We start from the raw sequence: 16,158 nt of genomic DNA, 5'->3' as shown, positions 1-16,158 counted from the left end.
GACTTTTTGCCCCAATGTTTAAGCATTTTGGGAGGTTTTGTATTCTCGCTTCAATTCACTGAGATTTACTATTTTTGCCCTTTTTATTACTTTCCGTGATAAATATAGTTCTGTTTATGGAAGAAAGATAGTGTTGCATTTTGCGAGACTGAGCTGATTCCCTTTGAATGATTCGGGCTCGTTGTCTTTTGTAGAGCTGTCTCTTTATTTGTGCTTTCCAGCTTGGAATTACTTCTAGCAGTACTTTCTGAGCAGGAAGTTGATCTTGTGGGTTGAATATCCACCTTTCTCAGTCAGGTTGAAACCTCCTGGATCAGTAGGATGACGGTTATTCCTAGGCGGTGGTAGTAAGCATCCGTCATTCGCACGGGCCACTGCTGACCGGGACGTTTCTGTGCAGGGGAAGACTCCATGTGGAGTGGCGTAATTTAGCTCATCTTGAGGTCATGGGCTTGCTCATATTTACAAGGCCGTGTAAAGTCACCCTGCCTGCCTTTTTCATGGCCTTGTAAATATGTGCCCCTTTTATGCATTACTCTGCATGAAAGGGGCATTCCATGGGTGTTGTTGTGGATGTTCCAACGCAACATTCTGCAGCCGCATAGCAAGAGGAAAATGCCATCAATTATTGTTTTTGTGCAGGAAGGTGTCCCGCAATGCAGGCACCCATGCACCATGACGCAAGGGTGGCTGTATTGGCATATGGCAGCCAATTGTGTGCCAGCACAGGGGAAAGCACAAGGGTGCATCATATTGTTGTTAATACAACGCATCCCTGTGATTTTAAAATGTCGCAGCTCAGCGCAGCAAAATGGCTTGCAGCGCCATGCTGCATCATTTTGTAAGGTCAAGCCTGGGAAGCGCGTGCGCTGCTCTGCGAGCCATGCTGTATTGGAGTATGTACTTGAAGCCCCGCCCGTTCTCCACCCATATTTGTCATTGGCTTGTATCATTGTCCTTCGTAAATACTGGCTTCTGATTCTTTATTATGCTTGCTAGTCCCTTCTTTGTACTGCCTTGTCTTCATTTGTAAGCTCCCATAAGAGCTGGCCCTTTCACTTCGGTTGTTACACAGTGTATCTTCTTTAGTCTGTATCCACTAAGTTCTTTAATGAGTTTCTCTTACTGCAGGAGGGTCTCTCGTGCACGGTTGTGACCACCAGCTTGTTCTTCAGGGGCTGTGGGAGACACAAGGGGGCAACTCAGCGATACCTTCAAGCATTTGGAATGCAATAGATCTCGTATTTGCAAGAGATTGAGCTATTGGCATTGTAAATGACAATGCCTTTTATTTATGTTTTAAAAACCAAAACATTAATTAAAAGGCGTTGTCATTTACAATGCCAATAGCTCAAACTTGCATAAATGCGAGTCGTATTGCATTGCAGATGCTTGTTTGTAAATGAGGCCCTACATTTCTAGAATAGGTCGTCCGGGTCCTGCTGGCTCCTCTTTGCTCAAGAGTGCTGATGCTCCCCGCAAAGCTGCAAAATGCTTTCCTGGGTGGCATGAGTGCTCTCAGTGACTCCCACCGCCCCCCGCATTGGCAGAGCTCTCCAACACACAAAGAACTGTGAACCAACCCCGCCAGGCCCTGGACAAACGTGTGATGCCTCGTGTGAAACCCTGGCACCGACACACAGCTCGGTGCAGGCCAGCCTGGGAAAGCTGAGAAGCCGTTAAAGGATGTGCAAACATTTCCTGCCACCCAGGCCTTGTGCAAAGCAGCCTGGGGCTGGCCTTGTGTCAGAGCCAATTTTAAATAAAGCCTTCACCCAGACATTTTTATTTGCTGGCACTCACTTGTTGAATTTAGCACCAGCTGACATGCAGACAGCATCATATCAGATACCTTTCAGATGCAGTGAGACGGGGGTGTAAGCCAACTCTATAAATAAGGTCTTTCTTTCTGTCGTGAAATGTAAAAAGGGGCACTTCGTGTGATTCTTAAACCACCCTGGAATGCCAAGGCAGCTTAATAGAATGATCCCATTAAAAACCGGCGCCTTAAATGCGTTGTAATGAAAAGGGACAGTGATCCTGCCATGTTATTAATGGACTGAGCCGGGTGTATGGGGAGTTTACATGTTGACAAAGAGTCGAATTAAATGCTACTTAGTGAATAAGTCTTAGGAGTGTAGGCTGAACTGGCAATCTATGTTCCTGACTCAATAAAAACAAGTTTTCAGAAAACTATGTGTCTTTGTCGGTACTTATGCCCTCTATTGCTGTATTACTTTTCCTACAAAGTGGACTTTAGCTGTAAGAATCCATCGCAATAGCTCAGTGGGTGAAGTACTTGTTGCTAGTATTAAGAAAATCCTTAATGAAAGAACGATCATGTATGAGTGTCACAGTCTATTCTTTATACTCAGAATTTAATGTCACATTTTTCTGCTCTCATACATAGTTCTTTTTAGGTCTCGCCTGAGACAGCGCTTTAGCGCTGCTCTGGCGAGACTTATAGTAAGCGACTTTTGGAAGTGGAAACGAGTGCATTTCAGGCCGCCAACTACAGTGCATGTGCTCCGGGCGCGCGCACCATTTGGCAGCCTGAAAGCATTCGTTTTCTTTCAGTTTCGCGGCCGGACGGCCGCTTTGATGTTTGATCGCGATTGCGATCACTTTCAGTTTCGCGGCCGCTTGTTCTTGTTGTATTTATTTATACTACCCCTCTGTCACTTAAATTTGCCCTATTTATAGTTATACTCAGTGCTAATGTATTTTGATTTTCAATGTTTTTTATATAGGAACTCATGTTTCAACACAATTGAGACGCACGGTAATTCTTGATACATTGTTTCCATGTGAACGACACAATATCATGACCCTTTCATTGTGAATTCTCTTTTAGCTCTGCTCGGGTTTCATTGATGGCAGTCCCCACCTAAAGATGTGACCTAACTCTATGTCATTCGAATTTTGATACCTTTATTAAAACAGCTTCATTGAATACACAGTCGTTTTACTTTTAGGAAAGCTTTATTTTAAAGTCACGCCCTTACGAATCGTCATCCATTCCCCGACGTATCACTCAATTGAATTTGTTCTGACGAATGCGGCCATTGGCCTATTTAAACGCTGTAGCCAGCTCTTCGGTTCCACCACATCACCCGACATTTTGGAACAGGACGCCTCGTCGCTACGCTACTACCAGATTGACGTACCTCTCGCCCTAACCTATTAGCATCACGCGGTTTTAATTGTAAATTGATTTTAAGATTCCTAAACCCTTTTCATTTCGTTATTTCCAGCTATTACATTCCGGTTTTTACCGCCTCCACTATTGCGAGTTGTCAGTTACTTAAGAATCCCATTAAGGCCAGATTCTTTGCCTGGGAGGACCCCACCCTGTGCATTCCGTGCATGAGGTATGTGTCTGACCTCGATTTCTTGCCGATTAGTATACTGTTTTTTTTCCGGTTATTCCTATACATTTGAGATACCACCTAACAGCACCTTACCGGCAACCAATATCTCAGTATCTGATGCCACATACTGACTTTAAAATGTAAAATCTATTATGACGAAATGTACCCCGCAGATGCGTCACATGACGGTTTTGAAACTTTATTTCCATATGGAGTGTTACAATCCTCTCAGAGAACTTTGAGCTTAGTAGGACGATGTTCCTTAATTAATCGGTTACCAAGCTTTGCTAAAGCTTATGCTTTCTTTACAGCATGCATTGCTCTAAGTAACTTGGATTCAATTACAAGCGCGACGTTCCTAGACTATCTGCCTTTGGTTACACTGCTTGCATTCCGACTTCATAGATCATTTTGATATTTTTCATGTGCATTCATGCTTGACAGACAAACCGTTTATTATTATTATTTTCTTTTCAAACTCACCTTAACAGAAACCACATTTCGGGCGGTTTCTTTGGCAACTTTCAACCAACTACCATTTAGCCCCACCCTTGATTTGCACTTCATTACGAAGGACAACAAAAAGGATTTTGACGTCCAGACATCGATCATCCCTATTACTTTGCAGATAGGTGAGCCATTAACCCCCCAGTTTAATCTAACAGACCTAACCTAACCTAACACACACAACCACACACAAGCACACACAATAACAGAAACGCACATCCACACACACAACCACACACGCAACCACAACAACACACACACAACTACACACACAATCACAACAACACTCACACCCACACACAGCCACACACACAACCACAAACAGTTTTCTGGCTGTCAGCATAAATACGCTGTCACCAAACACGATGAACACCTTGGGAAAGTTTGTGAAGTCACCCCCAACTTTGAAACCCCTCGTTGTTGCAGAGTGTGTGCTGTACACATGGCAATACCTTGACACAGCGGACTGTTGCAAGGAATGCTTTGAGCTTCGGAGGCTGACAGACCTCAGTCTGTGCATTAGTTCACCCCGTCTTGGCGCTGCATAAAAACAGGGTGCCCATTGTCCAACCTGAAGTGAGACATTGTGATCGGGGCTGGAGATGCTGTTTAGCAATCTGCTTAGAGCATTGTGTTTCATTTATGGCATTAAACATAAAGGAGAACTGGCAACGCTGATAGAATGGATTTCATTTTGAGTAGTGACTAAAACTTTTTAAAAAGCCTGTTGTACTGAAACAAGCATTTGCAATGCAGTAGGTCTCGCTTTTGCAAAAGTTTCAGCTATTGACATTGTTCATGACAATGCCTTTTTAATCTATTTTATAAAACAAACACATAAATAAATGGCATTATCATTTACAATGCCAATAGCTAGTGTTGCATTATTATTAACAATGCCAACTGCTCACACTTTTATAATGCGAGACCTATTGCATTGCAAATGCTTGTTTCATGAGCTGTGCATCACTCATATTCCATGCATTACTAAATATGGCGACCGGTGTCCATAGCCTTTGCTGCTTAGATTGTGATGACACTATTTCAGCTGCTGAGACTGAAATGCCCATCATAAATTGTTGGCAGGTTTTTTTATTTAAAGAGCTATTGTTTTATAAAGAATCTCAAAGTACACTTTGCAATGTGAATTTTTTCATAATGGGTAGGAGATGCTCTTTTCACTTAAATAAAGGAACATTGAAGTTGGCAGAAGAGTTCGAAGGCCAGAAAGAAATTTCCACTAGGCAAGTGAGTACAACTACTGCATTTCTGATCAATTTTGGTCAAGTCACAGCTGCACTTAATTTTAAGGTGCAAAGATGGCTGTCATTGGCCACATTAAAATAGCATAGAGCGGAGACCTCGGTGGGTGATCTGTATGAGGCTATACTGTGGGGCTATTTGAATGCTGACTCTCTATTTCACCCAAAATTCCTTGCTTCAGCAAATCTGTAATCTTCCACAAATCCTGCCCCCCCCCGATTAATTTACATAGGATGCAATTTGGAGTTGAAAATTTGAAGCACATGACTCTCTTTGAACCTACCACTTTGTGCCATTAGGGGAGTCTACACATATCAGGGATGAATTCACTTACATGCATTTCACATTTAACTTGATTTTAAAGAATACCCTTTCCTTTTGATAGGCTGCTCCGGTCCTTATTATTTAACTCCTCCTTTAAGAAGACTCGCTAGTGAGGCTCCAACTGGCCCCTCCCTCCCACGCTGTGTTGAAACGTCGAAATTTTTTGAATTGCCTGGATTGCCTTATTTTTACCACAGAATAACTCAAGAGAGACATAATACTTTTAATTGAAGAGTACCAGCACTTCTCAAGAGAGACATAATACTTTTTATTGGAGAGTACCAGCACTTCTCAGAAACAAGCAGGTACTCTGGTACAGAGCACCTACACTTCTATGTTTCCATTTCAAACACTGCCTACCAGTATGTGGGATTATAGGCATAGGAGGAGGCAAACATCTACTAGGATACAATGGTTAATCTGTTGAAATGTCATCCAGCTCTAGGTCTCCTGTGGGTGGCACATGTGAAGGAGACAGTAGTTAGCTTGAGGTTTAAGGGGATGTGGCCTACCTTGATGTGCTGTACCATCCTCCTCTTTCGTTTTGAACGAGGAAAAATACTGGGAGAAAGTGAGGTGTGATGGAATTAACTCTGTTGGTAAGAGCTCCCATGGCTCGGCTTATCTTCCTTGTAGATTGTTCCCTGGCAGGAAGCCCTTTTTAGGTCTCGCCTGACCCAGCGCATGCGCTGGTCTGGCGAGACTTTTTGGGAGGGCTCAGAAAAGTGCTACCACTGTGGCTTAGAGCTACAGTGCATGTGCGCGAGTGCGCGCGCCTCACTTTCGCAGCCGCACGGCCGCTTTGATGTTTGATCGCGATTGCGATCACTTTCACTTTCGTGGCCGCACGGCCGTTTTGCTGTTCTCCATGAGCCAGTTTTTTTTCTCCTGTTTATTACTTCTATGTAGTAATGGTGGCACCCGTGCGCCGCCATTGCTACAGAACAGTAATAAACAGAAACAAGCATTGGCATAGCCAATAGGTCTCGCTTTTGGGACCTTATAAGTATTTAGTTATGCAACTGTTGCATGGCTAAACACTTATAAGGTCCCAAAAGCGAGACCTATTGGCTACGCCAATGCTTGTTTTGGATGACCTTGGCAGGAAGGAACGCCTTGTATATCCATTTCCGCCACTGATGTTTTCCTCTGAGGAGTTCTACTGCTACTTGGGGCTAATCTCAGAATAGGTGTTGCCATTGTTTATCCCTTAACCCCTTGCATGCCCGCCCCTTTCCCCGCCCAGTGCCGCGCCTTCCATTAGCGGGCGGAGTTCATGACGAGCTGGACTCGTCATGGGCACAGCGCCACCGCAGCCCATGACGAGTCCAGCTCGTCATGGGCACTGAAGGGGTTAATGGAGGAGGATAAAACCCATGTTTTCTGTACAATCCCTGAAAATGATTTACAGAAAAACTGTTTTAAACTTGTAATTAGAGTTCAGGTGCCGTGATAAGTGGGCCATCCTACGGTTAGGAAAATCCACAGACACCTTTTAAAAGCAATACTCCATTACTCTGTATATATCAGATGCTTTGGATAAATGGAATTTTTCACTATGATTATTTGGTCATTATTAATTTAGTCCACATTTTTCAATACATAAGCCTTTAAAATGGAGTATGAGTTTTAAAAGCTTAAGGTGTATTTTGTAGTGAGATGATATTATGTATGTTGTGTTTTTGAGGCTGTATTATATCCAAATTAAACAGAAAGAAAATGAAAAGGAGTGAGCTTGTACTAGAGTGTATACTGAACTGACGTGTCCGGCACAGGTCTAGGCTGCGTGTTGCAATTGCACTGCGTGCAGCGCAGTGCATGCACTAACTCAGTGAGGTGGCACATGGTCTATAGATATTGCAGGAGAGAAACATGAGGCGGCCCTTCATCCACTGCCTTGTGTTTCTATGCAGACTGCCGTCCCTTAAGGTAGCCATGAAGGCCCTGTGAGGTCTGGAGCAGGGGATCTTTCCTTCGACACTTGGTAGAACCACCACAGTCACCTTCAGAACCCAGGGTGCAAGGTTCCACTGCCGAAACTGACAGCAAGGCTTCTGCTGGGCTTTCGGTTTCTCTGTGTGGGCGCCCTAGCTTTACTTTTGAGGTGAGCTACGATCCCTCACCCCATTGGCTAGGTTCCTGTTTGTCCCTGCCAATCTCTGTGCTGCTTTCGAAAGCATGTAATGGAACCTCCCTGATGACACTTAAGAGTAAGGCCACTGGTATTATGTGGTTGCGCAGCAATTTGTGCATAATTAAAGATTTGCCTCATTTGCCATATAATTCATCAGCTGCCGCATAATCTGGAGATTTTAGCAAAAAAATAAAATGTCTAACTTAAACTGTTCAAAGGTTACTAAAAATTCAGTGACCCTGGTTGCTGCACAGTGGAAGACCCTTTTCAAAACTAGACTTTTCACCTTTTTGTTCCCAATTGTTATATTTGGGTATTAAACTGGCACTAATGAAGTGCAACCAATACCCAGACAGTGTTACCAAGTTTAAAAATGATGAAATAATGAAGTAATACTATTCCAAAATGTGTTGCATTATGCCACATATTTTGCCTTTTCTTGTCGCATAATTTACTCAACCATGCCGCATAATTTGGCCCTCTCCTGACGCATAATTCCAGTGGCAGTGTGTGTCACTGCCCACATCTGTAATATGACACAAACTGATGCTCAATGGCTTTCCTGCGTTTTATTGAGGCCACGTTGGGGTGAAGGGGTATTCACGGGCTACCTTACGCTACACTTACCAGCTCCTCCTTCTGCAGCCTATCTGACAAGGAGGTGTAGGGCGAGAGTGAGAATCGGCTAATAATATAAATGTAAAGCGCGAACAATTACACAAAGGCGCTGGGGGCTGTCAGGAAGATTAAGCGAGCTATTGCCCAGAGTCACATGGTGCTGGACTGATCTGCTGCCGGGGATCGAACCGTGAGCCCCTGGGTTCCGGATTCAGTCGCCCGGGCCGCTGCGCCACACCTCTTCCACCAGCAATAACCTCAAATCGAGAGTAGGGAAGTGGGTCCCGGTCCACGGGTGGCATCGAGACTGGGCTTGGAAAATCAGTGGTGTCTGAAAAAATAAGGCACTCAATGAACAGAGCAGGGGGTTAATGGGCAAATAGAACCAGCAGCACAATGGGTACAAATAGTGTCTGAATCAAACACAGCCCAACACTTGAACAGATCATGCTGAGCAAATGCTATAAAAGTGTAAATCGTGCAACTGAGCGCGCATCTCTCCGGTAATGCGGTAAGTGGAAGAAACGTCTTTAGCTCTCGCTTCGCTTTTTCTTTCACGTTTTTCATCTTTATGGGTTTTCGCTTCCCCCAATAATTCAATCAGTTTGTTTATGTATCTCTGTGGCGTTTTATCACTTTACTCACAAGCTGGATGCGCCGAAGGAGTGACTTTGCTGGTAGCCGAGCTGCCTTTAACATTTTGACGAACACGTGTGCCTTTTGGCCTGCAGCTGGCCGCTCCGAGCCTCCGAAGGCCTCGGTAAATAGAGTCGCTGGGAGCCCTGCCTTTATCTCGCAGCTGTCGAGGGAGGCAGAGACAGTTTTCGTGCGCGGCGTTTACAGGCCGTAAATAACCTTTGAGGACACCAGTGACAAAGGAGAGAGCGCGGGCGGCTCGCGCTGTGCATTCCTCTGCGTTTATCCACTGAACACCAGTCAGTGACATGACAGTATCTCCCCTCCAGAGTGTTGGCAAGGACAGGTCCCGCCTTCCCCTGCACCCTCCACCCCGCCCCTTCCTCCCACAAGCTGGTGTTGTCACCCTGCGGTTTAATGATGCGGAAAAGTAATAATGCCAGGTTCACAGTCAGTGTTCAGCCTTAATAAAAAAGCTGTTCTGCTCCGTCTCCGCCGCCCCTCGCCAGCTCCCGGTCTGATAAATTTCATCTAATTACACTGCTTATCTTTGAACTGCTCCTTAAATGACCCCTCGTTAGGGCTCTTTAACACTAATGTGTCTTCCTGTGCCATTTAAACTTTGTTTTCCTTCCTTTTTTACTCCTAAAAACCTAATGAGTACGCGAGGAGCACAGCTGTATGAAAAAGCGTTCATTAGCGCATCTCTTAATAGAAACCACTGCTATTCCTTCATTGCACAATCAACAGATAATGAAATTGTCTTCCTAACAAGTGTTGCGGCGTCTTACATCCTCCCCGGAGTCTCCGGCGAGAGACAATTGTATTATCCAGCCGGTGCTATTGATTGTTCACAGTTTGAAACTCGCTGCCTTCAAGCGGCCCAAAATATATTGCGATAGAGATTTAATGCCCAGCAGCTGCGTCACGTTCACCAGGGCACTTACTGCCGTCTCTGTTAGCTTGCTATGTTATGTACGTAACGCTACGCTACTTTATGTTGGGCTGGGCTACGCTTTGCTCGGAAGAGGTGAGACGCCGCTGCCAGGGCGACTGACTCCGGAATCTGGGGATCACAGTTCGATCCCCAGCGCCGGCGGCAGATTAGCCCAGCACCATGTCACGCACCATGTGACTCTGGGCAATATCTTGCTTTATCTCCCTGACGGCCCCCAGCACCTAGAGACCCTTACGGGTGATTGTTTGCGCTTTAGAAATGTGTGTATATTATTATTATTATGTTACACTGTGCTATGCTATGTTACGTTACCTTACGTTAGATTATTATGTTACCTTAAGTTTGGCCATGCTATGTGACATTAAGTTATGCTAAACTAGGTGATGCTATCTGGAGTTACATTATGTTGTTATGACGTTATGTTATGTTAAGTTACATTATGTTATGTTAGGCAATGCTATGTGAAGGTATGGTATGTTGCTATGATGTTATGTTAAGTTGTGCTACCCTAGTTTTAATATACGCGATGTTTTATGTGTTATGTTATTTTATGTTATATTCAGGGACGCTGGAATTATGCGATTTTGCGGCCAGGGCGATTTTTGCATAATTATAATGGCGCCGCATTTGACACATGTTCCATCATCTACCGCATAATCTGCAGAATTCAACCCAAAAAAATGTTTCTCACTCAAACGGTTAAAAATAAAAAATAAAAATGTAACAACATGTTTCGCCGCGAAGTGAAAGACCTTTTTGAAAGCTGGAGTCGTCACCTTTCTGTTGCATATTGCTATGTTTGGATGTTAAACTGGCACTGATGGGGTTAAACAAATGCACAGAGAGTGTTACCAGGCTAAAAAAAAAAGATGAAATTATGAAGTAATACTATTATAAAGTGTCCTTCATTATGCTGCATAATTTGCCTTTTCTCGCCGCCTAATTTACTCAGCCTTTCTGCATAATTTGGCCCTTTGCTGTCGCATAATTTCAGTGGCCCTGGTTATATTATGTTACGTTACATCAGGTTACATTACGTTATGTTGTGTTATGTTACGTAACATTATGTTATGTCATGTTAATGGATTTTGTATAGCCCTTAGAGATGGTACAAATGGTAACCCAGAAGGATTTCCAAGTTTTGGCAGCTAAATATAAATGAGCAGCAGCCTCAACAGACTGGCCAAATTTTAGTATTCAAGTAGGAAGTTAGCGGCCAGACACAAAGGTAGTCCTGGGTGGTAAACAGAAAACAATTCCAGGATGAAAACTGGTCCCAGGCCATGCACTGCTTTCCTGCAGATGTCTAGTCTCTTAGCCTTGTCTGTCATTATCCTGGTATTTTGTTACTATTTAGTGGCCCTGTTTTTCAGTGGCCAATGCTTGTTTGCTGTAGCCCCTGATCATACTGATTCATTACACCCTCCACACCTCCTTATCAGAAGTGTTGTATTAACGAAGGGGCTGGTAAGTGCAACGTATGCTAGTGCAGGACTTTGTACACCCCTTCTCTACAATACAAAAAAATAATTTCCAAGACAGCGTGGCCTCATTCAAATGGAGGAAAGCCTTTGACCATCAGATTTTGTCATATTACAGATGTAGGCACAGAAGCACAATGCTCTTGTGTGATGCTTTGTGAGTCACCGGGGAGGTCCCACGGAGTGCTTAATTTGAGCCGGTGGTTTCCGGTGCTCAGCACTGGCCCTTCATTGCCGGAACCTGCATTTATGACTGTTTGTGCAATTTAAATCAGCAGAAAAACGGTTGTTTGTTGATCCAATATACATAAAAAAAACTAATACCTGTCACCCAAGCCATTCTTAAAGCTTTGACGGTCTCGAAGAGCCTGAATTTTCACACTTAGAGCAGTGTGATGATTAGTATTTTTGTAAGTACAGTTGCAATGTGTGGTGCAAACTGCAGTGGCCTCCTGACGAGGGCCCCGGCACTTCTTGTTTTACAAATTAAGCACTGGTCCCATGGCATTCTTTTATTTTAAAACCCCTTTGGAAATTGATATTTCTGGACAGCTCCATCAGTAGGTAATTCGTTTTTTTTCCTGCTATGACTGTTAATTCCTTTTGCAAAGCTCCAAAATAGATCTTTCCTAAGAATGGATTAACCTATCATAAAATCACATATCATTTGATTACTTCTAGAATTGTAATACAAAACTGGCATGTTTTTCAATGGCTGGTGATCTGAAATGACAATACAGACAGTAGGAGTAAAGATCTTGGTGCTTTTTTTAAGGCACCGTGGCATCAGAACAAGATACAATTATTAGCTTCATTGGTGTGACCTCACAGCTATTGACAACAGCTGTCGGAGTCTTCTTTAAAACCTGTTACCATAGGTTGTGTAAAGCACACCCCTACAGATAATGGGGTTGACCACCGGAAGCATCATGTTCAATACCAACCTATGACCATTCCCCTTTCTTTTCTCTAACTGTAGGTGGGAATCCACAAGGGAGGTTTGCCCTGGGCCTGGTGCAGAACGAATGGAAGGTTTATGTGAAGCGGCCGCTGGATCGCGAAGAGCAGGACCTGTATTTTCTGAACATTACTGCGACTGATGGACTATTTGTGACGCAGACCATAGTGGAGATCACCGTCAATGACGTCAATGACAACAGCCCTATCTGTGACCAGGTGACTATATTCAGATATTCAGATTGCGGGCTGCTCACTGTAAGAAAAGTATCCCGCTACATATTTCTTAGGCGACAATTTTCCTTGTAATTTACATGTTTAATAGATATTAATGGAGTTGCTTGCAATTTCTGACATTTTCAGTAGCTTTCTCCATTACAGGAGATGTAGCCTGTGCATACAGTATGCACTGATAGATACCTTTGTGAGGCAAATTTGTAGAATATGAGCAAAGATAATAACACTGGTAACAGCTTAAAAATCATGTATCACAATAGATGGTTGAAAGTCCTGATCACTTCTTGTAGAAAGTCCTGTCCAGAGGATCACCTTGGTTTCCTGTCTGTGTTCCTTGGCCCTCCTGTTTGGCAGCAGCAGTTTTAGGAGATATCCGCTCCATACCTAACATTCATGGTCGAGGACAGTAGGCAAATATTGGTATTGGATACTTTCGCAGCCTCCTTATCTAGGTTTGAATATCTTTCCTGTCCTATTTTAGCCATATCATTCCCTGCCTTTAAATCTTCATTGGTGCCATGACCTCTCATTCCAACCCTATGCCGATGAAATGAAGGTTTAGATGAGCATTTCTGGTCAACTGGAACAGTGTGCAGAATTGCATAGGGCCTGAGGCTTTCTACAGCTCAATTGGGCCAAGAATGACGTTCGTTCAATTTCAGATTCATCTACAAAGGTTTATTGTTTTTAAAGAGTTAGGTATTTTAGGATTAGAGCACAGAAGGATATGTTGCAGACTAGAAACAGGCTAGACAGGAATAGGGTCCATTTTACAGTATAACATGGCAACCATTTTTTCCCAAACATTTTATGTATTTTGAGGTTTCTTCATCATTTTGCACAATTTGTTCGCTCACAGCATAAATGTGTCACTCTGCAATGTTAGTCATCCATCTGTCATGACTGATTAACAAGGCGGAGGGAGTGTGCAGAAAGCTACTCAAGAGATCATCCACAAAGCAGGCCGCCAACATGGTAGACTTACATAAAGCCAAAAAAAATGCAAACAATATTGATTAAGCTTCAGTCAAAACTTGGCAAAAGTAGTCATTGTGAAGAACTAGGCAACACACGTGTGTTTTAGACGGCTGACCCTTTTATCTATAGGTTGGAACTTGGAAATTGTTCGTGCATGGGGTTGCACAGATAGAGCATAACCTGAGTGTAAAAGCTTCATACTGAGGCTGAGAGGATGTTTTTCAAGGCTTGTGGAGAAGCGTCACATTTGTAAGCCAATGGCCTTGCTCACAGAATTGCCAGTAGAGTGTCTCATCTTGTTTTACATGTTTTACTACATATCCAGAAGGTGTGGGTATTGGTAGATGAGACATAAAACAAGACCTGTTGTTGAGATTCCCAGTGGAAACATAAGAAAGTAAATCACCATAGAAAGTAAAGATGTAAAAACATTTAGCGAGGTACAGCTGAATATTTTTCGAGAGAAAGCAAGTATCGATTGGAGATTAAGAGGCTAATTTACAAATACCAATCCTTGTTATCCTGTTTTACTTTCTGATTTGTTTGGCGCTCATGCATGTGTTTTCTGTTTATCAGGTCAAGCGTTACTCTACTTCTCGTCATGTAAAGCGCTCTGATACCCACTAGGGTCATGTTCGCGCTATACAAAACTTTATAAATAAATAAATAAATAAATACATTTATGAGTAAGGGAAGAAGTACTACAGGAGTGCTCATTTACATACTCTTATACCTATGTGAATCGGCTCTGAATAGTCCAACTCACTATTAGTAAAAGCGGGAAGAGGGCACAAACAATTCATTAGTGCCATTTTTGATGTTTGTGGGCAATTCACAAAAGCATGTTAGAGTACCTAAAGCAGTGATATAGGAGAACTGCTTAAGCACTTCAGAGTGCTTTTTGGGAATAGGCCACTAAGTGAATTTTATCAAATTGAAGTTTTCCGGTAAATGGTCGTGTCTGATGTGCATGGTGGATTATACCTGTCAGAAATATCCGTGCAGCTCTGTACCCAAATATTTTAGATTTCTTTAACAGGAAATTCCCACTTACCTACTGTTTACATTTCTAAATTAATGTATGCATTATATGGAACTATGAGTGAATCCAGTATGAATATTATGAAGTGCAATCAGGAAATAAAACCAAACCCAGAAAACAAAACAAAACAAAACAAGAAACCCATGCAACTCTCCTTGCAGTGTAACAAAGGCAAGTCGAAAGCTGAGAAACAAAACGCAGACATCTTCAAAGCTTTCGAGGCGAAAACCTACAAGTGAATTTGGCCTCTGCCATCCCGAAATACCTGACTGCAACTGTGCTCACACAGTTTCTCAGCATAGTAACATCCTCTCTCACACAAGACATCTTCCTGGAGACATGTCATCAAGAAGGCCCATAAAAATTGGGAGAAACAAGAGATAAAATATAAAAAACAGAAGCAATTATGAGTTAGCCACCACAAAAAGGCTGTGCACACCCAACTTCTCCATGGAGATTCTTCACAAAGTACCACCTGCTTTGAGAAGGAGGTAAATGAATGCAAGGGCTCCTGTGTGCGGTGGTTGGGAGTATTAGGACGGTCGAGCTGGTGGGAGAGGAGCAGGGAAGATGGCACCTGGTGGTGGTGGTATTGCACACTCCCACGTTCCTAAGTTTCGGGTCAGAGGGGAGCCAGGAAATGGGTCAAGGCTGCAATGCAACTCTTTCCCAAACCAATTTTACTGGCAAGATTTTTCAGCCAGTAAAATTGATTCAGTTGGTACCAAAACCAGGAAATCTGTGTGCAGGAACCCCGACCCTCTAATAATTATGTGGAGTAGAAATCTGTATAAGTATTCGATTCTGCAGAACTTCTAATTGGGAGCCTAATGTATATAATCTAGAAGGAAAGCTCATCCACCTGCCCCCTTGTTGCAGTTCTCTGTTGCTCCCCAGTTAGGTTTGCACCATATAAACATCACTACTTTTACATACACAGACATTTCAATTTCACTTCAGATGGTACCTCTTGTCATCTCTCAGGAGCAAATAATGACTAAAAGCAGAGGGTTTTCAAATGTACAGTTGTAAGAGAGTCAGTGGGTTGAATGCCCCTTGCATTTAACCATGTGTCGCCGACAAGCCGGTGTTCAAGTCTTAGTTGGATCTGAATCAGCCTTTCACCCATTTGAGGATGAGTGAAATAGCTTAAATAGCTTGTTTTATATAGTGCGCTAAACTGGGAAACAGCCTTTATATCACGGCTCGAACCAAACTGTACCTTAACAACGCGGTCCGGACCATGAATGCGTCTTTACAACGCATTCCTTTACCATGCAAGTTGTTACAATGACGTGCCTTACGAAAAGCGTTGTTTGACGGATGTTGGAGTTTAAGTCAAACACTCTCATCTCCCTACTGTTGCGCATACAGGAGTTGGAAGAGTAAATTATACTATTCCAAAGTCTAGCCCTGTCCCGAAGGCCAATTGTTCTAATGACTTGAATGGTAATGGAATACGTTGTAAAGGTGCACTTGTGGTTCAGATCGGTTTGTTAAGGCAGGTGCTGTAAATGTCTACGTGGCTCTGACATTCTAAACCACATTTTTGCCATTTCTATGTACTAGAAGTTACCGCTATAAATATTGCCCAGCGTAATTGTAACTAATTTTAGGTGAGTCGGCCTTGCCCATATTCAACTACAACTAGG

The 16,158-nt window shown here is 43.1% G+C and overlaps 1 protein-coding gene across 4 annotated transcripts in view; it reads left to right on the top strand.

Annotated features, from left to right (window-relative positions):
• The window catches only part of FAT3 (FAT atypical cadherin 3), a 748,816-nt gene that overhangs the window by 575,762 nt on the left and 156,896 nt on the right, over positions 1–16,158 (top strand). For all 4 annotated transcript variants that reach the window (XM_085623129.1, XM_085623130.1, XM_085623128.1 and 1 more), the window contains one exon: positions 12,272–12,468. In XM_085623129.1, the coding sequence (XP_085479255.1) occupies positions 12,272–12,468 (197 nt within the window). The remainder of the gene's footprint in view (positions 1–12,271; positions 12,469–16,158) is intronic.

The sequence above is a fragment of the Triturus cristatus genome, chromosome 8, assembly GCF_964204655.1.
Source record: "Triturus cristatus chromosome 8, aTriCri1.1, whole genome shotgun sequence".
Lineage (NCBI taxonomy): Eukaryota > Metazoa > Chordata > Amphibia > Caudata > Salamandridae > Triturus > Triturus cristatus.
Note: the sequence above shows the minus strand (reverse complement) of the source record. Positions and strands in the feature narration are given on the sequence as shown.